This window comes from Platalea leucorodia (genome assembly GCF_965183815.1).
Source record: "Platalea leucorodia genome assembly, chromosome: 16".
Classification (NCBI taxonomy): Eukaryota; Metazoa; Chordata; class Aves; order Pelecaniformes; family Threskiornithidae; genus Platalea; species Platalea leucorodia.
The window spans coordinates 11,832,172-11,856,152 of record NC_138838.1 but is presented as its reverse complement, the minus strand read 5'-3'; the positions used below and the strand labels follow the sequence as shown (position 1 = coordinate 11,856,152).

The 23,981-nt window shown below is 56.3% G+C and overlaps 1 protein-coding gene across 4 annotated transcripts in view; it reads right to left on the bottom strand.

Moving 5' to 3' along the window:
- Positions 1-612: 612 nt before the first annotated feature.
- RAP1GAP2 (RAP1 GTPase activating protein 2) overlaps positions 613-23,981 on the bottom strand; it is a 66,403-nt gene continuing 43,034 nt past the window's right edge. For 2 of the 4 annotated variants that reach the window (XM_082328533.1, XM_082328536.1), the window contains 22 exons: positions 23,123-23,158; positions 21,974-22,018; positions 21,293-21,325; positions 20,758-20,967; positions 20,110-20,213; positions 19,467-19,545; positions 18,954-19,007; positions 17,540-17,623; positions 16,181-16,281; positions 15,404-15,533; positions 15,011-15,166; positions 14,242-14,313; positions 13,737-13,823; positions 13,331-13,465; positions 9,129-9,266; positions 8,638-8,756; positions 8,203-8,316; positions 7,565-7,682; positions 7,030-7,156; positions 5,723-5,802; positions 5,465-5,500; positions 613-4,490 (listed from right to left, as the gene is read on the bottom strand). In XM_082328533.1, coding sequence (XP_082184659.1) covers positions 5,492-5,500; positions 5,723-5,802; positions 7,030-7,156; positions 7,565-7,682; positions 8,203-8,316; positions 8,638-8,756; positions 9,129-9,266; positions 13,331-13,465; positions 13,737-13,823; positions 14,242-14,313; positions 15,011-15,166; positions 15,404-15,533; positions 16,181-16,281; positions 17,540-17,623; positions 18,954-19,007; positions 19,467-19,545; positions 20,110-20,213; positions 20,758-20,967; positions 21,293-21,325; positions 21,974-22,018; positions 23,123-23,158 — 2,031 coding nt within the window. In that variant the 3' untranslated portion in view covers positions 613-4,490; positions 5,465-5,491. The remainder of the gene's footprint in view (positions 4,491-5,464; positions 5,501-5,722; positions 5,803-7,029; positions 7,157-7,564; positions 7,683-8,202; positions 8,317-8,637; positions 8,757-9,128; positions 9,267-13,330; positions 13,466-13,736; positions 13,824-14,241; positions 14,314-15,010; positions 15,167-15,403; positions 15,534-16,180; positions 16,282-17,539; positions 17,624-18,953; positions 19,008-19,466; positions 19,546-20,109; positions 20,214-20,757; positions 20,968-21,292; positions 21,326-21,973; positions 22,019-23,122; positions 23,159-23,981) is intronic. The other 2 variants (XM_082328534.1, XM_082328535.1) reach the window with 2 other exon arrangements.

The window sequence follows — 23,981 nt, the reverse complement described above, 5'->3', positions numbered from 1 at the left end:
ATGCTGGAGACCGACGACCCAAGGTAAACTAAGCTGATTTAGCCAAACCGAATTGCTGCCTGTTTATTTTCTTTACCACATGTGGGCTGGCTGCTGACAGGGACTGTTTATATTGAGCTTTATGGGGCACTAATTCCAGTTCAAACAGAACAGTTCGCTCGATTAAAATTGCTATGCGTTTGTAAAAGAGAAGCCGGGTCCTCCTCTGCTGATCCGGTCCTAGCGTTAGGAGCATCAGCGGAGATGTCCCCGTTTACACCTTCTTGCACTCTGACGCGCCTCTGCTTCAGCTTGTGACCTGATGGGAGCTCACCCAGTTACACCAGTAACGGCTCAGCCCCGCTCTATGCCGTCTTTTTTTTTTTTACAGGGTTTTTACAGGGATGTAAAGAAGATCATCGTTCCCAAAGAGCTCAGTCACTTTATGGACATACACAACGTAGTACACATATGGACACAAAATATGTTATTTATTGTGAATTTTGCAAAGACACGGTTAAGCAACAAAATATACATTTGTGAACCTTTCATTTTATACATAACAAATACAATCTGCTACCATAGCAATAAATTAAATGTACATTATTTACAACAGACATAGGCCACCAGGAACTACAAAGCACCGCCTCTCTACATAAAAAATAAACTTTGTCAGATACATTTCTTCAAGATTAATTTTCACTCTATAAACTCTCTTCACATTCTAATGATATAAATTCAGCATTTCCCTTTGCAGGATATACGCAGTGCTACATTCATTAAAACATCATGAAAGCATGCTCTAGGACTGGGGAATGACAGACTCTTTGCCAGCTCTAGTGGAACAGAAGTTGGAACATCAGCAAAGCGACAGGAGTGCAAGGTGCGATCTGCAGAGGTGCTGAGCTCTGCCCAGCCGCTGGTTTTAAGCACAGTTATCAGCGCTGAGCACCTCTTGCAGTCAAGCCGAAGGCAGCCGAGAAGCCTCAGCCCAGGTTAACAAGCCCATTCCTGCCAGCGACGTATCCTGGCCCCTTCACCTGCCATTCCTGAAGACCCTCAAAACTCTGGAAAGAAACTGAGTTTGTGCTTAGGATCCCCCCCCCCCCCCTTTTCATTCAGAAAAAAAGCATTTTCATGTTGTGCTTAAGTGTAATCCGGTGCTTGACTTGTGGGATTTCAAGAGGATGCAAGTACACGCTAAGTGCTTTCCTGAATTAAAGCCCAGACGGAGCAGAGCTCGCTGCCAGCTCTCGGCAGCTGCAAACCGGTCCCCAGGGCTAACGCAGGAGACGCTGGCGGAGGGGAGCAGGGGTCCCTTCCCGCTCTGCTGCAAGGACTGGGAGCCTGCGGCACCGGCGCTGGGGAGGTGGACCCGGACCTGACCTGCCTCTGCTTCTCACCAAGGTCAGGAACTGGCCCAAGCCAAGCGGCAGCCAGGGCGCAGCAGGAGCAAGCGGGGGGCCGAAACCCCGGCGAGAAGGGGAACAACCCCCGGTGACAGGAGAGACCTCTCCATGCAGCCGGGGGCTCCCCCGATCCTCGCCCAGCCGCATTTCTGAGCCCCTTCTGCTCCCTGCGCAAAGTCGCTTCCCAGGCTGGTAGAAGTTATGTGCATGGAAACAGTGGGGATCGAAAGGAAAATGCACTGCCTGATAATTTTAGTGTCAGTTAAAGATCCTTTCTTTTATATATATATATAAAAAAAAAAAAAATCCCTTTTTTATATGTATATATACGTGTGTGTGTCACTTATAAGCACAAAACATTTTGCAATACATATACAGGAACACCTTCACCCACTGCTGGAAGTGCAAATGCCCCCGAGGTTTAGCACAACTGGCGGGCAGTCCCCAGCACCGCTGGGGGACGATTCGGGCCAGTTCAGGGCTGAAAGGAGCACAGCCGCCAGGCAGAAACCACACTAGAGCCTGGCTAGGACGGGAGCTTTAAAAGCCCAGTTGCTCTCAAGGATGTCGCAGAATGTTTTAACAACCCGCCATGAGGAGTGCTGCTGAAAACATCCCAGAGTACGCAGAAGCCGCTGGCAAACCTTGTGCCAGACCTTGGCTCCGGCCCCACTGCTGTTCCAGCACGCTGGCACGAGGAAAGACAAGTCCGACGCACTGCATCTCTCTCCCTGAAGCCTCACGCTGTCCTGCCTGCCTGTTAATACCATGTGAATAATTCTACAATAGCCACTGCATCTTCTGCTGAAAGATCTCACAGAGATCAACACCCAGGCGAACGACGACGTCTACAGAATCAAGCAACTTCTCAGGGAAAGAAAGCAAAACCAAGAGCAGACCCTCAAAGCAAGTCGTTGCACCAGCCAGTATTTCTCTGAGCAGCATAAGAAAACCAGACCAAAAGCTTCTAAGAGGAAGAACTGGGGATGGGTTTGAAAGTGCTACCGAAGCATCGTCAGAAAGAAGTGCTGAACAGCAAAGTATGTGGAACCTGAGACATCTAGAGCTAGCTACGGACGGGGCTAAGCACACCGCTTTTCCTCTTTCAAAGAAAACCATAAGATTTAAACTGTATTTAAATGCAACTCACTGAAAGCAGGAGGGAGCGTCCCGCTGGTGGTTATTGGTACTAGTCCTACACAGCATACTTAGTGCCTGTGAAATTGCTCTCCGCCTTTTCTACCATGGATTTTCCTCCTTTAATCTGGTTCCTCTCCCATTAGGGCCTTTTCTTTTCAAACGGATGAATTACACGCACAAGTGGGAGCACCTATGTGAACCACTGAGGCTGTCAGCCAGTACCACGCAGAGCCTCGGTCAGCAGAGCCGCTTCGGTTTGGCTTGGCTTTGCTCTGGTCCAGGGGGAGGTGGCGGGGAGGAGGGGAGGGGATGATTTGCTCCTACAAGCACTTGCCCCCACAGAGCCGCGCGTCCCCGGGGAGCGGCCGCAGCCCCAGGGGGGCGGCCCGGGGGATCCCTGCCGCGGTGGCTGGCTGGGGCTGCTTCTAGGCGTGCAATTCTGCACACGTCTCCTAAAATTGATCGTCAGATACTTTCATGCCCCTCGGAGCTCCAGCTGTGTAAAGTTAACTTTGGCACTCAAAGTTCTGTTTTCATTAGGAATCACGAACTCCAAGAACTGCTTTCACTTGAGATTGAGAACCTGATTTCATGGGGTGTTCTGCAACAGCCACAGATTGCAGTAAGGGGGAGGAGGGAGCATCTCTGCAGCATTACAGTGCACCTTTCGAAAAACTGGTAAGGGAAATCTATAAGCAATGTGAAATTCATGGACAGACTTCAGTAAACTTTAGACAAAGTTCCATAAAAGAGCAAAAGGATTTCTTGGCATGTTGAGAGAGGTATTTTTTGGAAAAGGGCGTTACAGGGAAGTCACCTTGCAGAATTCATAATCCTCATCTTTCAAAACAAACAAAAGCACATTCAAAAGCAGAGGGGCAGATTCTGCAAGGGGTGGAGCAGCCTAATGCCATCCAAATCACCGGAGTTTTATGCATTTGCTTGCCTGGCGATCCAACCCATAGGGTAAAGCAGAGCCCACAGGGTAAATTCACTCTGAGTACTAGTTCTGGAATTTAGATATACTACAGCTCTAGCTTTGGTTAATCTTTTCCAGGCCTGTGCTCAGAGTTTCAGGCAGGGAAAAAGCAGGGAGGCCGTATAAACCATTTCCCGAGCTGCCGAGAGAGGCTGAGTCGGCCCCGGTCACCAGCTCTGCTCCCTCAGGACCGGTTCGGACGCCCTCCTCTTATGCCAAAAACTACGTAAGTGTGGAGTAAGAGGCTGCATCTGTCCTAAAAGTTTTGCAACGTGGGTAGCGAGCTGGTTTGAAAAGCAGGGGGGAGGCAGCAGGGGGGTGGCTGGTGGCTGCTGCAGCCCCCGCCGCCCCGCGCCGGGCAGTGCCGCGGGGGGAATATTCTGCCCTGTTGTCTCCAAATAGAGAAGAGCTATGACAAACGATGGGGTGGGGGAACTGCCCCAGGGCCAAGCAAACACATCATTTTGCCCTGACCATCTGCCCTTCCAAAAAACAAACACAAACCCCACCCGTTTCCCCACTGATAGTTGCAAATAAAGCATGGAGGCACCTGAACCGCGCGGGGGGCCTGTCCTGCCGCCCCTCTGCCCCAGAGGAGCCGGCAGGCAAGCCGGGAGCGGGGATGGACGGCACCCACCCGGCACCCATCAGCCCAGCACGCACGGGCACCCATGGGGCGACACGGTACGGCACAGCACCGTGGAGGGGACGTGGCCCCCGGCCGCACGCGTGTGCCGGGCGGTTTTGGAGACGATCTCTCCTCCCGCAGCGCAGAGGGAGAGGCGCGGGACGTTTGCTGGCAAGGGGTTCACCCGGTGGGAAGGTGGCTGGGTCCCCGCCGGGGCAGAGATGGTGGCAAGGTGAGAGCTTCTTCCCGGAGCAGAGGGGCAGCCAGGAGGTGAGGGCACCTCGCTGCCCGCGGCCGGGGCGTGTTTTTCCCATGGGACGTTGAAGAGTTTTCCCTTTGTTGAAACAAAAATTCTCTGCAAAGAAGAAAAGGATAAAAGTGTCAGAGGCTGTGGAAGGAGAATATTCTCACTCCTGCAGTGACGGCTACAAAGCGCCGGTCCCAGGGAGGGAGCCAAAGCCCTGGCAGTGCCCATCCCCGAGACACCAAGCCGCCTGCTGCCCCTGGGCCGGGAGAGGAGGAAACTCAGTGAAGGGCTAAAAAATCACAGCTTTTTCAGACCCATGCTTTCAGAAATGGAAATTCCTCTCATTTTAAGTTTTATTGGCTCTTCTACTCGGCTAGGAACTTCCTAATGAAAACCCTGATTTTGTGACATAGAAAGACTCCAGGAACTGGAGCCTGTGAGAAAACCAGTAAATAAAGTCCTCGTGGCTTGCAAATGCCTCCTGCGTGAAAGCACCCACTCGTGCTGGTGGCCCTGCATACGGGCAAAAGCCGTGCCGCTGGACGGAGAGTGCCCAGCCACGAGAGCCCAGGCAAATCACGCTGCGCTCCCTTCACCTCCGCTCATAAAATCCACCTTGTAAACTGAGTGTTTCCATCTGGTTTTTGGAAGGGGTACGGCTGGGTTTTGGTTCTGGTAGGGACACCTGCTCTGCTTTTCCAGCCCCAGTGCACAGAGCAAAGCACAGCAAACTTCATCCTCCCTGCGGAGATGGGCACGAGCGTTTCATAAAGCGGTGAACTGGGAAAAAATGAAACCTGCTGGGCTGCGGCACATCGCCCCTGAGAGCAGGCGGCAGAAGCACCACGGAAGCACCTAAAAGTACTCCAAAAGGAACACGTAAAGCACAGACCTGTCTGTCATTAACCTCGACAGTTTTTCTCACTCAGCGCTGCCCTCATCTTACAAAAGCATTTAGGCTGCTTGAAGATATATTATTGATCGCATATTTAATAATAAACGGTGCAATTAGCCCATGTTAGCTATACACACTTGACCACAGATGAGAGAAGTCATTTTGCACAACACGGTATTACACTCACCTTTTACAAGTTCATGACTTCTTCCTGCTAGTGGCTCTAAACGGAAGAATAGAACATGGGTTGGGTTGCGAACGACGGGGCAAGAAGGCACGAAATCCCTTCCCCTCCCTCCCGGCCTGCCCCTGCGGGCTCTGCCTCCTGCTCCGCAGCCCCCGCAAGCCCCCGGCCCTCCGCGCCGCCAGCGCCGCGTGCCCGCAGCCGGGCCGGGCAGGATGCGGCCGCGCGGCGTCTCGCCCAGCGAGAGCCACCGGCACCTACCGTGCTGGAGCTGCCGTGGCTGAGCTTGTCGAAGCGAAACTTCAGGTTTGACCTCGGAGAGTTTCTGTTCTTGATATCTGCTGGAGGGAGCGGAAAAGCAAAGAAGAAAAATAATAATCTGTGAACAAAAATATTTGCTGAAGCGGCTTCAATAGACTGTCACAAGTGCTACCAATATTTAGTCTGCCTTGGCTGAATGTTTGGCAAAATCTGTACATTAAATGTTTTTGATGGAACAAATTGAGGCTTAATTACATTTCACAGTCTTTCTACTGGAAATGCCACTGAAAAGGCTACAAGAAATGACTGATCCGTATAATGTATGGGTGGATTTCCATGTTCTTGGCAGGAAAAATACAAAATAAACACTTTAAACATTACAAGGGGCTGGTTTAATAGTTCAGAAAATCCTAATGAAATAAGGAGGAGGACCTGTGGGGTGCTGAGACACAAAAAGCCAGCCAGCCTGCACTCTGCAGCCCAGCTTTCCCCCGCGTTGTTCCTAATTATGGAGCTGATCAGGGTGGATTTGTGCCTCCCTGGCTGTTTCGCTAACAGCTCCTAAGTTCATAACGTGCGTTTTCAGCCATGGTGCCTCCCGGCAGGCACGCTGCCGCTCGAGGAAACGAAAGCCCGTGACCTGCGGGCGAGGGGCGAGCGCTGCAGACATCCCCCAGCCCCACCGCGCCGTCACCGGTGCCGTCACCGCAGGACGCACCAACAAAGGGCCGTTTCTGCCAATTTTACCCTGTTGAATTGCACCTCATTTTGCAAATCATCCGACTGAAACGGATGGAGTGAGTGGCAGAGTGAGTTAGCAGCAGGGGCAATGGAGCCAAGACCAAGGGAAGCTGCTTGTTTATTAAATAATTTGTGAGTCATGGCTCAGTCCTTGGAGACAGGGAGTTTCCACGACCACTGCACGTCTGTCAGGGGAAAAGGGAGGAAACAAAGCCACAGCAAAAGCCACCTCTGTGCTCCAATTTAGAAGGGAAACAAATTCCCCATGGAAATACAGAAATAAAGCACACAGGGCCGCCTCTCCAGAAGAGCCCCGTTGGGACCAGGGTTTCGGGAGGAGCGAGGGCTTGCTCCTCACCCCGTGGGATGCCCATCCTGCCAGGGCGAGCACGGCCGCTGCTTCGCCCCGTCACCTTTGGCAGCCGCCTGCAGCCCAGGCGAGGCTGGGGAGGGGGCTTCTCCATCCCAGAGCCACAGACCCCATCCCAGCCCGCCGCTGCAGGACCCCGGGGGCTTCCAGGGGCGAAGCAGAGCCGGTGCCTCCCCCCAGCCCTCCTGCGACCCACCTGTGGGGCTCCTGCTCATGATCACGGGGGTGGCCGCGGCCCCCACGCTCGGGCTCTCGCTGCCGGGCGAGGCGCTGTAGACAAACACGTCCTGCTTGAACGGTGACGCTGTGGACGGCTGGCTTCCCTGCACGGGGAGAGACCGGGACACAGCTCGCTCTCGTGCAGCCAGCTTTTCTCCCCGCGCCCCACTGATGCCACGTTACATCCCTGCTCATCAGAGCCCTACGGTGTGCCCGCTCGCGGGAGGGCTCGTCTTGACGGAGCGACCTCCCAGCCCAGGTGTGCTGTCCCAGCGCACGCCAAGGCTCACTGGGGTGCCCCATCGGGCACCCCAACCCCCCTCCTCCTCCCCACACCTGGAGATGGGATTAAACCCCTCCATGTCAGTGGGGAGGAGGCACCCGGGGGGGCCGCAGGACACTTCCCCCCACGCAGAGACCCCCCGAGGGTCCGGAGGCAGCAGGGAGCCAAGGGGCGCGTGGAGCTGCGGGGTCCGAGCCCGAGCGCAGCGCGGGGCAGGTTTGGTGCCTACCACGCTGTCGTACTCCTCCAGGGTCTCGCTCTCCCCCGCTGTGCTGCTGAAGCTGCTGGTGCTCGAGGAGGAACGGGAGATGTTTGACCTCCCGTTCTCTTTCAGCTTAATAAATGGCCTAGGAAGAGAGGCGAAACAAAACGGAGAGCACGTGATTCACTCGGGAAGCCGTGTCCTTCGGGCTGTGACGGTGGGGACAGACCCTCCCGCGCACCCCCAGAGCAAAGCAGCTGCCGTAGGGACAAACCTAGCTGGGTGCTTCTGTAAATAACCCTTTCCAAGAGCATGGGATAAAGCAGCTGGTGGGTGCCACCAGCAGAAACCCACGGGTCAGGCTGAGTCCCGGGTGGCAGGGGGGGACGGGCACCACGGGCCTCCCCAGCTCCTGTGCCGCAAGGGTTTGGGCAACTTCTGCCACATACCGCTCTTTGCTCTTCTGGTTTTTAAAGATGGCTATTTTCAGACCATAAAGGAGCTGTGCTCATGAATCACCAGAATCTTTTTTTTCCTCCCTTAATATCAAACTTATTTATAGTAAAACCTAGAGACAGTTTTGTTTGACAAAGTCCCTGATGGTCTGTCAGCTACAGGGTGACTTGAGCTCCGGTCGGAGGAGGAAAGGGCTCCTCCCGGCTCACCTGTCTTTGTTGGGGCATATTTCAGGGGAGCTGGGGTTGGATGAGGTTTCAGATTTCATCTCTTGAGAAGAATGTCCCAAATCTGGTGTCTTTTGGGCTCCAGAAACACTGTCGCTGAGGGCACAAAGAGACAGGTTGCACGAGTTATACAAGAGACTTAAAAAGGATGGTCAAATTATACTCCCTAACACCAAATGCTAAACTGTTAAGACTAACAGATGCTCTCTGGATACCACCGCTTCGGTTTAAAACAGAGGGAAGGGATCCAAGGCACCATTCCCTTGAACATGGCAAAAGCAGCTCTTGTTGCTGGCTTGTGTGGAAAGGGGAGGCTGCTCCCCAGGCAAGGTCTCCAGCAGCCACCAACAGCTTCTCCGCTGTTTAACACACAACAGGGGCTTTTAACCTTAGCGACCAGGGCGATGTCAAACTTACCACCTTGTCCTGCTCTCCGCCTGGCTCTCAGACCCCGTGTGCAGGCGAGGGAACAGCCCCGAACGGCGCTTGATGGGGCTCCTGGACTGGTTCTTGGCGGCAGCTGCTGGTACGGGGGGCTGAAAGCACAGAACAGCCCAGGTTTGAGAGCAAAGCTCCTTCCTAGAAGCTCGTAAGACCTACAACTGCTGCCCGCAATTCTCAGCCTGCACATCTAGACAACATGTAATGCCAGAATTTCTTTTATATCTCCTTTGTACTTTGGGGCTGAAAACCCCGGGAAGCTAATCTTCGGTTCTTCCACAAAAAACCCAACCTGAACCCAGCACTCATAAAATCATGCTCTGCTCAAATCTTCTCCTCGCCCTTACGTTCACTGCCTGCACAGGGGACTGCTGGACTACGTCAGTGCAGCGCAGTGCCCTGCCAGGCTGGGGAGGGAGGGATGGACAGAGGGACAGCAGGACAGAGGGATGCGTGGCCATGCTCACCGAGAAGGTGGTCTTGGTCACCTCGCCGCTGTTGTGTGCGATGCCCCCGCTGAGGCTGCCCGGGATGCCACCGCCGTGGTGCTTCTTCTGGCTGCCCACCATCGTCTCCATGGAGTGGCTGCGCACCCGGATGGCTCTCTGCGGCCAGAGGGGACAGGGGACAGCAGGTCATCACCACCCTGTGGGACGGCAACCCCAAACGCCCTCCCCAGCCCGAGGTCCCCCACACACACACCAAAGCGTGACCTGCTTGGTCCTCCCTGCCGAGAGCCGGCACACACCAACAACCATCCCGCGAGTAGCAGCAGCAGCCATTGCTCTGCGCAGCCCAAGGAGGAGCCACCCCGCGGGGAGCCACACAGCCAAGGCCAGGTCGGGTTTTCCCCCCACTGCCCCCACGACGCCGGGTGTGAGGGCCGAGGACCGCAGCTATGGGAGCAGGAGCGGCAGACATAAGCCCCAGAGCCCTGCCTCCTGCCCGGTGCCTGGCCGAGCTCCCAAACCCCTCAGCAAGAACGCGGTGACCACAGCCGAGTCGTAAGCCAGTGTTTGGATGCACACACCCCGCCGCAATTCTCCCTGGACCTGGAGAGGACGGGTCCTGCGAGGAGGCTCCTGCCCTGCCTGCACCTCCCCTGTGCGCTGATGGATCTCTCCAGCCTGCCCCGAAACACCTCCAGAGCTGGAGGCTTCACAGCTTCTTCAAAAAAGTACTTCTGCAGCATGCTTATGCTTGAAAAATACATTTAGCCTGAACCTTCTCTGCTGCTGCTTTGGCCCAGCCACTCCTGTAACAGACCCACAGGTGAGATGCGCAGCATCGTCCCCACAGCCGTCGCAGCACGGTCACAGTCTCTCCCAGCTCCCTTTGGTCTTCATTTCTCCAGACCAAGCAGCCCCCTTCCCTCACTCTTTTCACATCGGCCCTGCTTTTCAGAGCTCCGGGCACACTTTCCTCCGGACCGCCCTCGCCTGGGCCACATCACTGAGTCCGGGTGCAGTTTCCAGCCGAGAGCCCACCCGCGCTCAGGCCTGCCGTGCTCGGTGCCAGCACTGCAGCCCGGCACGGCTTCTCCTGCTGCATCCCCACTGCTGGATGCAGCAAACCAATGACCACGACCGCCAAACTCCTCCTGCAACCCAACCCCTTGGCCAAAGCGCTCGTGTGCAGGCTGAGGGCTGCATTTCCCCACACAGCCTTAGGCACCTCGCTCGCGCAGCAAAGCACAGCCTGCTCCCAGCTGCCCTGAAACATCCCTGTCCGTTTTGGCACAGGCTGGGTTTTACAGGAACGAGATGCCCAGCGCAAGGCCTTGTGCCCTTGTTCCCTCTCTGGCTGCCCCGGAGAGCTGGAGCATGGCCGGAGCTCCGCACGCTGAGGGATGCCCACAGCAGGACGCACCTCGCCCGGGCATGGAGCAGAGGCGCCGAGTCCAACCTGCCTCCGCGGCAGAGCCTGGAGATGTGCCGCGTCAGGTCTGGACACGACGGGACTCGCAGCCCCTGCGGAGAGCTCCACGTCCCCCGGGAAAGGGCCAACGGCCAGGCTCTGCGAACATTGGCGGCACAAGCAGGGGAAGAGGACTGCTGTGACCTGTTTTGACTCAAACGGTTGCAAATAGAGCTGCGCATACCAGGGGCAGAGACCTTCTGCAGATCCAAACACTCATCTGGGTGCTTAAATGGGACCTGAGCTATTTTTAAAGTCTTCTCTCAGTCATTGTCCCAGGCACTTACAAATACGACCACGAGATCTTTTGAAAGTCTGGCACACGCTATGAAAAGCAGCAGTGAAATGCACAAGTTAAAAAAAAAATCCATTCCCATATTTTAATTACTGTAGTCACCATAGTAACGGGAGCCCAAACTGGACTGTGATGCCAGCGTGCCAATTACAGGAAAGTTGTTCTTCGCAGCTATTCCCTTTGAATTGCTGCTGCGCGAGCCGCCGTGCCATGGCTACCTCTCCTCCAGCCCCTTGAATCCCAGCTCAAGGTAAAGAGATTTTGGAGGAAACAAGCCATCAAGGGCCAGATTTCTGGAGGTACCCGGCACCGTATCGATGGTGCACAGGCACCACTTTGCTGCTGGCTCCAGGGGTTACTGAGCTGCAGGCAGACCTGCACCAGGCTAAGCAGGAGCCGCAGCCCCGAGCTCTCACCAAGCCCCAGCCCATGCTGGGGACCGTGGCCGCCCCGACAGCCCCGCGCTGTCCCCTCCTGCCCGCCCAGTAACAAACACCAAGCAAGAGTCCATCAGACCTGATTTATTAGGGTCAGCAATTCATACAAAATTTGACAGTGTTTGCAAATCAAAGTAACCGGTTGCTTGCTTTGCTGCCAGCAGCGCCGGCGGGCGCTCGTGCCATGCAGGCAGGAAGGCTGCTGCCCGGGGCTGCCGAGGCTGCGGAGCTCTGCAGGGCACCCCGACACCCCCTCCCAGAGGGGCTGGCCAGCGGCGCCTCTCCCCGCGGCGGGGAGGCGAAGGCATCCCTCTTGCTTACTCAAAGCCCAGCAGAAACAAGCTCCGCTTTCCTCTGAGCGGCCGCTCCCCACATCGCACAGCCGGGGAGGAAGGGGCTGCGGGCTGGGTCGCGGGTGTGAGGCACCGGGCAAAAAGAAACCATGGGGACCAGCTCTTGCCCCCTCCCAGCCCTCTTATTTACCATCTTTCCTCTCCCCGTTCACTCTGACAGCACGCGGTGGAGGACATAAGCTAGGATGAAGCCCAGCAGTGCAGTCCCGAGGCGGCCGGGCAAATGCAGCCCAGCCCGGACCACGGAACTCACCGCCTGCCCCGGCACACCCTGCAACGCCAAGAGAGCAAAGTCCACTTTCTCATACACAAAAAGCATGCAAAAAAGTGATTATTTAACATCAGCATCTCACACCCTGAAGTGAACACTGTGACGTGACTGCCCAGCATCTCAATTTCTACAACGCATCTCGTACCTAAACAGGGCACACCTGAGCAGTGGGGGCCAGGGAGCTGCTCACCCCTCCTCTGCAGCCATCGGGTGCAGGATGAGGTGACCCCATCTCCCACCAGCGCCTGTTTCTCTACACCATAGAGAAAACGGTGCCTATGAGGTAGCTGCAGGAGTTGTCTCCGTACAGCCGCAGCCAGGGCAGCTCCCTCGCCTGGGACGGCGATGGCCACCCCGCACCAGCACCCATCCCCGCTGCAGATGCAGCTGAAACGGCCTTGGCCCAGCAGAGCCGACACGCCAGGAGCGGGATGGGGAGAGGCGTGGGGGAGCTGCGCAGGCCAAAGCACGGCCACAGGCGTCACCCGCAGCAGGGACACGGTGCCCTGGCCCAGGGGCTCTGTCGAGCACCCACCCGTCAGCGCAGCCCGGATTTACACGTGCCAGCCCTTCCAGCCGCCTCCCCATCGCTGTCGCAGGGGAGCCTTACCAGAGACTTCTGGCAACAGCTCATCCCCCGAGACTCAAGTGCTGCCCCTCCATTTCGAGGGACATCCCCTGCTGCCCAGCTGGTCATTGTCCCTACCTCCAACCGTTGCTCGGTTTCATCCACATCATTTTATCTCATTTCTTTTTCTCCTCCCTCCTTTTCTGCCAACCCACTCTCCCTTCTCTCCCCTTACACCCCCAATCCCCCCCAGCACGCACCCAGCACCTTTTCCCCTCTCCACATCCAGCCCCTCTCATTGTGTCTCCCATTTAACCCATGACAACCACCTCCCACCTGCTTGCCATGGCAGCCACCCCCAGGCGTCCTCCCCCCCCCCCAGCCCCATGCCGCAGCCAAGGTGGCACAGCGGGGCCGCCAGCAGCGCGGGGACACGAGCAGGACTTGCCCTGCAGCAGCGGACCCGACCGCAGGCACAGCCCACACCGGGGTGCTGGCCCTGGCCTGAAACCCCTCTGGAGACACGGCGAATGCCAGAGCACGTCGGCAGGAGAGAGGTGCTCCGGGGCTCTGGAGAGGCCACCCCGATGGTGGCACATGCCAACACCACAACCGTGTCAGCCTGCGCCTGCTCCTGCCAGGACCAGCTCGGGTGTCCGCTGGCTGAGCGGGCACCGGTGGTGGTGAGCTCCTACCTCCTCCCGCTGCCCTGCTCTCAAGGGACATCTCTCGTCCCCCAACGCCACTCATCCGCATCTTCCACTAAAATGTGCTTTGCCAGCCCGGGCTGCATTTTATCTCTGCTGTTGGCAAGGGACAGGGGTTTACCTTGAAAGACTCCAGAAAGCCTCCGTGACCCCCGTTCTCCAGTTTGTCCTCCTCAGGCCCCAGCCCCAGCATGGTCTGCGTGTGCCCGTGCAGCTCGTCGTGAAGGTTGTCCAACAAGGCGGCCCGTGTCCGGTCCTGGGGGAGCAAGAACAGGCTCAGCGGGGCCCCGAGGGAAGGGGCAGCGGCGCCGACCTGCGGGACAGCCGGCTCATCCCCCCACCGCGGGCACCAGCGGCCCCATGGGACCCTGTGGCCATCGAGTGCGCTGAGGCACGTGCACGCTTCGATCCCTCGTCCCTGCAAGCTCTGACCCAGCTCAGCCGGGGAAACGCAGCTTTGAGGAGGAACGCCGAGAGCCTCCCGGTGCCCACCGCGGCGCCGGGCGGGGACGGGCGGGCAGCGTTACCTCCAGCTTCGCAAACTTGTCTGACTTGCAGCAGGCGTTCTCGGCATTGATGAGCTTCGTCAGCAGGAACTCCCGGAACTCGGGGCTCTGGGGGGAGAGAGGCAAGGTGGAAAACACCAGCCAAAGACTCTGCCGACCTCTGGTACCGGTGCTGTACCAACCCAAAACCCAAGCTCACAGCACCCTGCAGCCCCCTCCAGATGTGGGAGCATTGGCGGAAAACCCCATATGGGCTCGGGGTGCCCTCCTGCGCCGGCCATCCCCCTCGCACCGACACGGGTGCCCCGGCAGCAGAGACGCAGATGCCACCTTGCACAGGTTACGCTGCGCGATGGTGCACAGCCTCCCGCCCTACCATAAACCCCGTGGGCCTCAACAGGAATCAAAATAAATGCATATAAATTCCAGAAGTCATGTTTTCCCTAAGCAGGCATGCTCAGACATCTCAGACATACACATAGATTTTTTTTATGGCTTGGAACATGCTTCCCGTCTCATCTCTTACTTTCTGAAATACTGGCGGGCTCGGCAGGGGCGGGCCGAAGGAGGGGACGTCTTCCCGGGCCGTGACGGACACCTGCGGAGCCAAGAGAAACTTTATTCCTGCGGGTGCAGGAGGGCAGCCCCCAGCACAGACATCCCTCTCCTGGAGGGCAGCAGGCGTGGGGTGGGTGATGCTCTCCCCAGCTCAGCCCAGTCCAGCCCAGCCGAGGTGCCCCAGTGCCTGAGAGCCAAGGAGCATCCCAGAGCCCTCACCCTGCCGGAGAGACCGCTGCTCCCCAGCCCTCATCAGTCATCGCTCCTGCTTGCGTGAGAGGGTTAACCATGCACAGCTTTTTACATTTACTTCCTAGGAATTCCATTTTCGTTTGTGGCTCTAAGCAACGGGCTTTCAGTTTGAAAAATTATGTCTTGCTGGATCTCTTCATAGAAAACAGGGAGATAACAGGGTTTTATGCTATCTGCACTTGAGTGATGTGTTAGATGGGTATGAGCTGTTCTGAGGCTTATTCAAATACTGAGTAGAATCAAAAGTCTTTAGGAAATGACCATGCTATTATACATGTGTATATTTTATACACATATGTATGTATACATACACTATGTAATAGTGCATAGATAAATATTTGTGTGTGTTTAATACACACACCCCTATTCCAGTTAGGAATAATACTGGTTGTATCACTGTGCACAGCCGCTGGGCAGCTGCCTCCAGACCTCAGCCTGAGATGCCAAAGCAAAAATCAGCACGTGCAAGCCGAGATTCCCCTCACCTTGTACGTCGTGTTATCTGCCTCGGGGTTTTCCACCTGCACAACGATGTAGGCATGCAAGAAGTTGGAGGCGATCATGTCTGGGACAAACGGCGTGTTCTCTTCTTGGAAGATAATTGCCACAATGTCATTGCCAATGTGCCTCTTCCTCTGGAGCTAAGCGGAAAGGGAAAATATTTGGTCGGTAAAGCCAGGCGGCTCTGCTCCCTCTGGAGCAAACATCAGCTCCGGGCGCAGCGGCTGCCACACACCGGGGAGCCCACGCGGCCGCTGCCCGCGCCGCCGCACGAGGATGCCGCGGCGCTGGGGCTCGGCGGCTGGCGGCGCTGGGCAGGGCAGCGCCAGCGCATCCCGGCTCAGACGCCTCTGTGCGAGGAAGCTCATCTCTCTTACTTGTTGTGTATCTCCTTCGGTAAAAGGCAGCTTTGTAGAGACGTGAAACATTATCTCCCTGTCCCTGAACACCGTGTACACGGACTCTGCTCCCGTCTGCCCGTGGCTGACATCCAGACCTCCTCGAAAACTGGAGACGAAGGGAAAGTCAGGGAGAAATGAAGAAATATTAATTGAAAGCTTAGCAGAGACCGCCGGCGGCTGTCAGGGGACAGGGTGATAGAACAAACCAGCTCATTTATCTTTATCTAGTAGCGAGCAAATGGGAAAGAACAAACCACACGTCATGTATTGTAACTAAGCATCGCTGTCACCGACCAGTCTGAAATTCAGGGTGTGCGGTGGAGCCGTGCCGGTGGGCCAGAGCTGACCGCAGCCGTGGGCGCCAGCCACGGGACCGCTGGTGCCGAGCGCTGCCGCGGCGGGCTGCCCGGCCAGCCCACGGCCCTCGCCGGCAGCTGGGGGTCTGTGCTCGCACCGTGGCTGCGCCCGCAGCACCGGACGGGGCACATATCCACATGGAGCTCCTTTCATCTATAGCCAGATTTTCTCACAACCTCAAAACTGCAGAAAAGGAAGTTTTTCTCTCTTGGCAGCTCCAATTTTTTTTGAAAACTCCCCCAGCTTTGAAAAACAAGCCAAAGCTATATTTGCTTCTGCTCTGTACATCCCGCTCATGAGTGAGATGACTTCTGTTCACGCACAGTAGATATTTTTACATATGACATGGTCTCTCGTTAAATGTGTTTGTAAAATCATTCCTTTTATTTAGCTTACCCTTTGAAGTCCTGGAGTGTTATGGTGTCTCCCAGAAAACTTAAGAAGTTCTTGAAAGCAGCGCTCTCTTCGTTATTGCCAAACAACTCCTCCTCTTGGGTCTACAAAACACAGGGCGCATCTTTTGAGAGCCCCAGCCCTGCCTGTTTGCAGCAGCCAGCCCACCCGGGCTGGGCAGCGCCTGCCGAACCGGCTCCCGGGAAAGGAGAAGGGTCTGGCCCTGGCTCCGTCACTGTGGTGTCGGTTGGACAGAGCCACAGAGGCCCCCGTGCTGCCCGAGCCGAGCGCGACCAAAGCCACCGTCCCCAGCGGCCACCACGCACTGGGACAGCCCTGCGTCCTCAGGGACCCCCCAGCGCCACTCCCCTGTCGCACTATGGGTGCTATGGACGCAGCGACCACGGACACCACTAACGTGAAAGGTCCCTTTGAAACGCGCCTTCTGCTTGTCACCCTGCTCTGAGCATCTTTGTAAAATCAAACCATGCTATCAGCAAAAGTGCCACAGTAACAGAGAAAGCAACCCGTCCCACCCCAGCTCTGATGGTGATTTCTGCTCAGGCCACCTCTCCCTGCCCATCTCCTGCCACCTCCTGCCCCGTGCGGGATCCCCCCTCGGGGCCACCACTGCGCTCGGCCACCAGCACCGGCCGTGGGCCGGTCACAGCCTGCTCAGCCACCAAGGCACCCAAAGGTAAAGCTGCTGAGAGCCACTTCTGACCAAAGGCAAGGGACCTTAGGATAACGTACAGTCAATACCAAAACGCAAATGAATCCTTCATTGGAAAATCCAAGTCTTAATCATCCCTTGTGTGCTATATTTCAAAACAATGAGATCTTAATTATGGTCTTGCATGAGTTACTCCATCCAAGATAAAATGAAATACATAAAGATAATTAGAGTGCCTGTCAGAATAATCTTTGGTGAGTTATAAGACTCGGCTGCCTCTGCACTCCCCATCCGGAGTTCCTCGGCTAACGACAGCATTTTCAGCGAACGCGTGTCTTCATAGCCCACAGTCCTCCAAGACAAATGTAACTGTTCCACTGTCTAAACATACATCTGATTAAAATATCAAGCCTGCTAAAATCCATTTTCGCATCCACTTTTCCCTACAGCAGCTTGTGGGCTGATTTCCATACTGAATTTTTTCAGTCATATCATTTTTTAATGAGTCAGGGAAACATCCGAGCAATACGAAGCACATTATTAGTGAGGATGCCCAGTAACACAACATGCTGCACGCGACAGAGTTAACTGCAGGGCCGAATTTCAGCTTCAGCGGTCCCACACTTGTGAAACACAGAGCTCTGGCAAGCGGGGATGTGCTCCACAAGAACAGCCCGGGGATTACTCACCTGCCTGAACTTCTGATAGATCACACCGAACTTGAACGTGTTGTTGACCTCATGTTCATCATAAGACACTATCATCTGGGACGCCTGCAGCAAAACAGAATACGAATTATTTCATTTGGTAGTTCAAAACGCGACGTCCAGAAGAGCAAACGCTGTTCGGCGGACGCCGCTGGCCGGGCTCACAGCTACGCTTGGTGCGCCCGTCATTGCCGGCGGCACGGCTCCTCATGGCGGGCAGCGGGGAAGAGCCCACCGGAGCTGCAGCGGGGTACGGCAATGGCGGGGCAGCACCCGAGGGAGCGGGAAGGGGGCAGAAGCCAAATTTCCACATAAATCAGACAAAAGTGTTCAGCAGTGGCCCTGGGTTTGGTTATCAGCATCCCTGCAGCCTCCGCCACGAACAATCCACCTGGATGCCCATGGGCTTCAGGTGGGCAGGAGCTGCGGCCCCGGCGCCCAGGCATGGCAGGGGTGTGCGGGGAGCCCCGACCTCTCGCAGGTTTTCTGGGGGAAGTTTGGGGCCCTTTGGGTGCAGATAACGGCAGTTCTCGCAGCACCCCAGCCCCACAGTCCCAGCCTCGCTCTGTGGGGACCCTGTCAGAGACGTTCGTCTTCCCCAGCTGGGCATCGGCTGTTCCCAAACTTCCAGACAAGGGTTTGATAGCAACATCAATAATGACAAGGGATGAACGAAATCGGTTTGACCCTGGCTACATCAAAGGGTGGTGAAACTGCCTTATAACTTACTGCTCTGCCTGCCGCAGAAAAGGTCTCCCACATAAAAGGTACTTGAAAATGATGGATTTGCTTTGTAACTTCCCAAGAGTGGGTCTCTATGGCAGCACAAGAGCACACAGGAGGAGAAGTGATGCTGGAGCGGGTAATGAGTCAGTCCCAGTACATCACGAGTGGGGACGGCCACCCGGATAAAAAACACTCCCTCCCCCGCAGTGACCCACCCGCCTCTGCAGCTCTTCCTGCACGGCTTCTCGAGCGCAGGCTCAACCCATCTCACGGGGTTTCAAGCAAACCTTAAGGCATCAACCCAAGATCCAGGTTGGTTTTACTCCCCACGGGCAGTCGCCTTTCCTTCCTTCCCCATAATCTGAGGGCAGATCAATACCAAAGTGCCATCAGTCCTTCGTGGCCAGTTGACAGAACGAGATGGTGGCATGCACATGCCATCGGATGGCCATTAGCCAACCTGCTGCCCAGACGCACGCACGGCATGCCACCACTGCACTGCGCACAGCCCCTTTGCAGGCAGGTACAAAGGTAGAGAGCTAGAAAGATGCAGTAGAAATATCCATGCTTTGTATCAAAGTAGCCATCCGATCTTGGAGAAAAGGGGAGAATTAACTCTATCTGACCTTCTCTGCCAAATACACAACCGACTTGGGGTAAGTTACCTCACCTTGGGGTACAGAACCGGGTTAAACTTCAGGCCAGAGGCATCATCGCAGAAGGCCTGCAGGCAAGGGGAAAGAGCAGTCAGCGCTGGGTCCCCGGGAGCACAGAGCAGACACCCTTGTCCTGCTGAAACTCCGTGGCAAGGCTGTGAATGTCCTATAAAGGAGCCAAATCCAGGCTCCGATTGCAGGAGCTCCCCTCTTCGCATCCTCTCATTGGGATGCCCTGTGGCCTGGCTGGTACCCGACTGAGGCTTCAGCAAGACAAGTCCCAGGTCTCTCCATGGGTCAAAGGTGCTGCCACTTCCTCACCTCTTCCCCCAGGTATCAACCAGTCACCTGCCCGGGATCAGTGGGACACCAACAGCGGGGCCAGCGCATACCACCACCCGCCAAGCGCCCCTGGACCCGAGAGGCCAGGCACTGCCAGCCAACATCGCCCAACATGGCCCAGCGCTGCCCAACGTGCAGCGGAGCGCGCTTTGCCGCAGGCATCCCCGCCCGGCTTGGCATTTTACCTTTGCAATCTGAGGGATACTAGGGAGCTTGCTAAATCCTGCCAGGGGGATCCTTTCATGCAACGTCTTCACTTTGGACCTAGCAAAGAAAAAGAAACAAGCAGACATCAGGGAACATCTAAGGCAAAGAGACAGCGGCTGCAGCCCCCCGCTCGCCAGCCCTGCGGCGTGCACGCAGCAATGCTCCACCGGCTGTCGGGAAAAGATGTTCTGCTGAATTTGTTGGGCCTGGTTAGTAAGCAAAGGCTCAATTTGTCTTCTCATCTCTGCAGCTCTTAAAATATTCATAGTTTGGAGGGAAATGACACAACGGTTCAGACACGCTGGGTCTTGTCAGCTTACAGAGGGATGGCGATAGATGCGACTGGTATTAGCCCGTGTCACAGCGAGGTTTACACTCAGTTTCAGCAGGCTTAGCAATGGATCAAAGTCTCACGTTCGTTATCAGGGGTGAGGCAGTCCCAGCGCAGAAAGAGCAAAAGGACGATGCCGCTGCTTCCCATCCCACCCCGAGCCCCTCCGTGGGCGACAGCCTGCGTGCTGCCAGCCCGGCTCTAGCATTTACAGTAGAAACAAAACAAGGGACGCCCAGAGAGAAAATGTTTTGTTAAACAAAGCTTTTTTTTTTTTTTTCCCCCCATACCTGAGTATAATCCTTAAATATTCCGTGCCATCTGCCTCCTCACACTTAATAGAAAGAATCAGATTGCCGAGGCTGCTGGCTGTACAATAAAAATTTAAATGATCCTAAAAATAGAAAACAGTGCATTAGTGGTGAGGGAGGCAGCTCGATGATGGCAAGGACGCTGCCCCCGCTCTGGCCGGGAGCAGAGGGCTCACCTGCCACCCCGACACCTTCCCGCCCCTCGGGGGGACACACTCACACCCCCTCCTCGCCGGGACCAGGGCTTTAATCCCTCTGCCCGTGGACTTTAGCACTCTGCCCTCAGCTTGGTTCAGAGGGAGAAAGAGGCTTACAAGACTGTGAGCAAGAGGGCAGGCAGGCGGCTGCCGCGCCGGGCTCCCCGAGTCCGGCCGAGCCCCGGCTCCCTGCAGACGGGGCAGGCTCAGAGCCAGCGAGCCCACCCGGTGTCCTGGGGGGCCGGGGGCAAAGGCTCCGTGCGTGGCCATCGCTGCCACAGCTGGGAACCCACCAGTCCCCTCCTCTCCTTGCAAAGAGGGAAGCTGCAAAATTTGCCCATTTTGCTCACATTTTTAGAATTTCTTTTTTTCTTGGGGGGGTGGTGCAATTTTCAGGTGACTGCTCGTCCCCTGCGGCAGGGGCACCCACCTTCCCCAGGAAATGCTTCCTGTAGGCTCTGGCCTCTCCTTTGCACTCCAGCTTGTAGCCGTAGGTGCTGGGGCTGAGGTTCTCCTCCTCCTCCTCGCAGATGCTGCTGTCGGATGAGGTGGGCGTGCCAAGGTTTTCCGGGTCTTCGATCCAGTATCCCCCGAACTGGGGCAGGATGATCAGCGGGTACGGGCTGCCCTTCTCTAGGATCTGCAGAGACACGCGCCCGTGTGGGGTCAGGCAGGACCAGGGTGCAGATGTGGGGTGCAGGGGCTCGTCACCCCGTGTCCTGCCCCACCACTGCCCCCAGCCCCGGCACCATGGGGGGCAAATTCAGCCCCTCTCTAAAACCTCTCCTCTCTCTCCTAGAAGAGGGCACGTGCTACTGAGGAAAAGCATCCGCCGCAAAGGTGGGGAGGGGGAACGTGCTTTGTGCAGCTCCTCTCGGATACAGGCTCTCTGCCACTTCCCCTGTTATTGGCAATTTTGGAAAGGCATTCGCCTGAAGGCATTCAGGGTGGTCCAGAGCACCCACCTCATCGATGCTGGGGTACGGGATGTAGTCTTCCTGGAAAAAGGAACCAAAACACCACGTATGACCATCTGTTCCCCACCAGCCATCCCTTAAGACCACAGCCTTGCACATCCAACCCAGGGAGCACTTCCAGCTGCCTGCTGCACTGGTCCCTCCCGTCCCCACGCCATGCACCGAGCGCCGGGCAGTAACGGAGAGCGATGCTCGTGTCGGACAAGGCTGCCGTGCACAGCGATGGGCACAAGCCCTGGGCGCGGTGCCACCGCGCTGCCCACAGCTGGTGGACCAGCACCAGCACCAGCCCCGTGCCAGCCCAGCTGAGCCCCCGGGACACGGCGCAGGGATCCCTCCCTGCTCTGGGGCTGTGGGAAAGCACTGCAGCTGGGTAAGTCCTTTTCCGAAGGGGTCTCCACTATTGCTGTAAGCTTCTCGGCTCTGTGGCAGATCCCAACCATTTTACACAGCTCGCTGCTGAAATACACAGGTTTGGACATAAAGCTGGATTGGGGATTTACAGGCACCACCCTCTCATCTTTGCAATTCAATCAGTACCTTGTTTTTAGATAACATGTAAATCCTTTTTGGTCCTTTGAGTGACTGTCTTTGAAAATACACATTAAAGCCCTGAGATAAGGGGGGGACGCTTGAAGAGATCCACTCAAGAAACAAAATTCAACCAACCTTATGTTTTTGGCTTCCAGTCCTCTGTTCTTCAAGTTTTGGTGCCTGTTTGGTACAAAACAAATAGATCGAATAATTAAGATGTTTTCAACAACACAGAGAAAACCACAAGGGTATTTTGCTACATGGAAATTACTCTAACGCGAGTGGCATGAAAGGAGGGGGGTTCTGCCTGGGACGAGCCGGGCAGAGCTGCTGGTGTGCCAGGATAGACCCCACTGCAACACAGTGAAAATGGGTGATGGGGATGGGGTAGGACAAGACCTGGGACACAGTGACACCACACTGAAAACGTCTAAACGTGAGGCAGGGACTAGCTTTTCCCAGGTGCGAACACAGCACCAAACACAACATGCCCCATGTCCCGCTCCAGCTTCATCTTCATTTCTCTGGGATGGGCTCCTAAAGCAAATCCCTGCGCTGCCTTCCTGCGGAGCAGGGACAACAGCCCCGACGTGTGGCAGGGCGACAGCCCCGGCTCTCTCACAGTGTCTGTCCCAGGCAGGAGCTCGGGGACCGCAAACCCTGCTCGCAGTCACCCGTGCCGTGCTAGGGGAGCACCGTGCGTCCCGGCATCGGGGGCAAGCACCGTCTGCCTGCGCCCCTCCTGCAGGGACAAGGCACATGCCAGGGGACACCATGGTCCCCCAATCCTTCTCCTCGGGCACATCCTGATGTGTTTTAGTGTGGGACAAGGGAATGCCTTGCCCTGACCCAAGGGGTACCGAGATAGTGCTTGACACAGCCGTGCTCTGTATGAGAGCCTCACATTGCAAAGGCAGGCAGCGGCGTGCTGACTTTACCAGGGAGCAACAGGACCGCGTCTCAGAGCGTGTGCCCCTAAACCTCCTTTTGCAAAACTGCTCGGGGCGACGCAGAATAACCTCGGAGGAAGATGCTGCCAAAACCACTGCTTTCCCCCCGTGCGCTGGGGCGTGTCTGCGCGGTTTGAGCTGGGAAGCGCCTGCTGCGCCCGCTCTCAGCAGGGCTCACGCAACGCTGGGGACTTCAGCAACAATTCAAAACCTGTTAGGAGCATACAAGGCCTCCCAGCACATTAAATGTACAAGGTGCTGTGGGATCTCTGTCCTTGCGGCCTCTCTGCTGGGGGGGAACATCCCGCGTTACTGGCATGCTGCTGCTGCTCACCTGCATTTTTTCCAGCATTTCGAAGAACTCTGCAGACTGAAAAAGAAAAGAAGCAAATCTCCTGTTCAGTTAAAGTAGGCACAAGGTGAGCCAGCCCAAGCCATGCCCAGGCAGGGACAGTGGAACCCCCACCCCGTACCAGGCATGCTGGCTCTAGCCCTCAACGGGAATGGGAAGAAGAGACTCTATCCGCAACCGATGGCGTGTGCCTCGAGACGCCCCGTCCAGCCCCGCCGCCGGGCAGGGACAGAGCCCCGCAACCGCCCCGGACTCCCAGGGCTGGTGGCCATCCCGCACCAAGTGCCCCCGCCGCAGCCATGGGCAGCGCACAGAGCAGCGAGCGGCGGTGGGTCCCCACCTCCATAACTCCTCCTGCTCTGCATTTCGTTTCCAAAAAAGCGCGAGAGGACAGGCCGAGCGATGCTGCGGGCGCTTGTCCTACTCCCCAGCCCTGGCAGCTCCCGTCCAGCCTGACTCAGAGCTCGGGCTTCACTGCTGCAGTTCACCATCGCCAGTAACACTCAGCCCCGACGATTTCCCAGCCCGCTCTGTGTACAGTTTGATAATGGTTCTTTAGTCATTTCTTTTTCTAATCACAGCAGTGTTGGCACCATCGGCTGGACACCATGGGTTCCTTTTGTTCCCTGGGTGTTTTCTAAGGTCTCTAAGGTCCGTGTTTCCCAGCTCTCTGCAGCAGTGACCCAGGCTAGAGATGCCAAAGGAGAGCGGGGCCGCTGGTGCAATCCTGCCCTGCGGGGCACGGGACAGCCCGGCAGCAGGGAAGGGAAGGAGAGCCCCAGCTGCGGCCATGCTCTGCTCTCTGCGATCTGCTGCTCGCTTTGGCACAGTGGGCACTGGA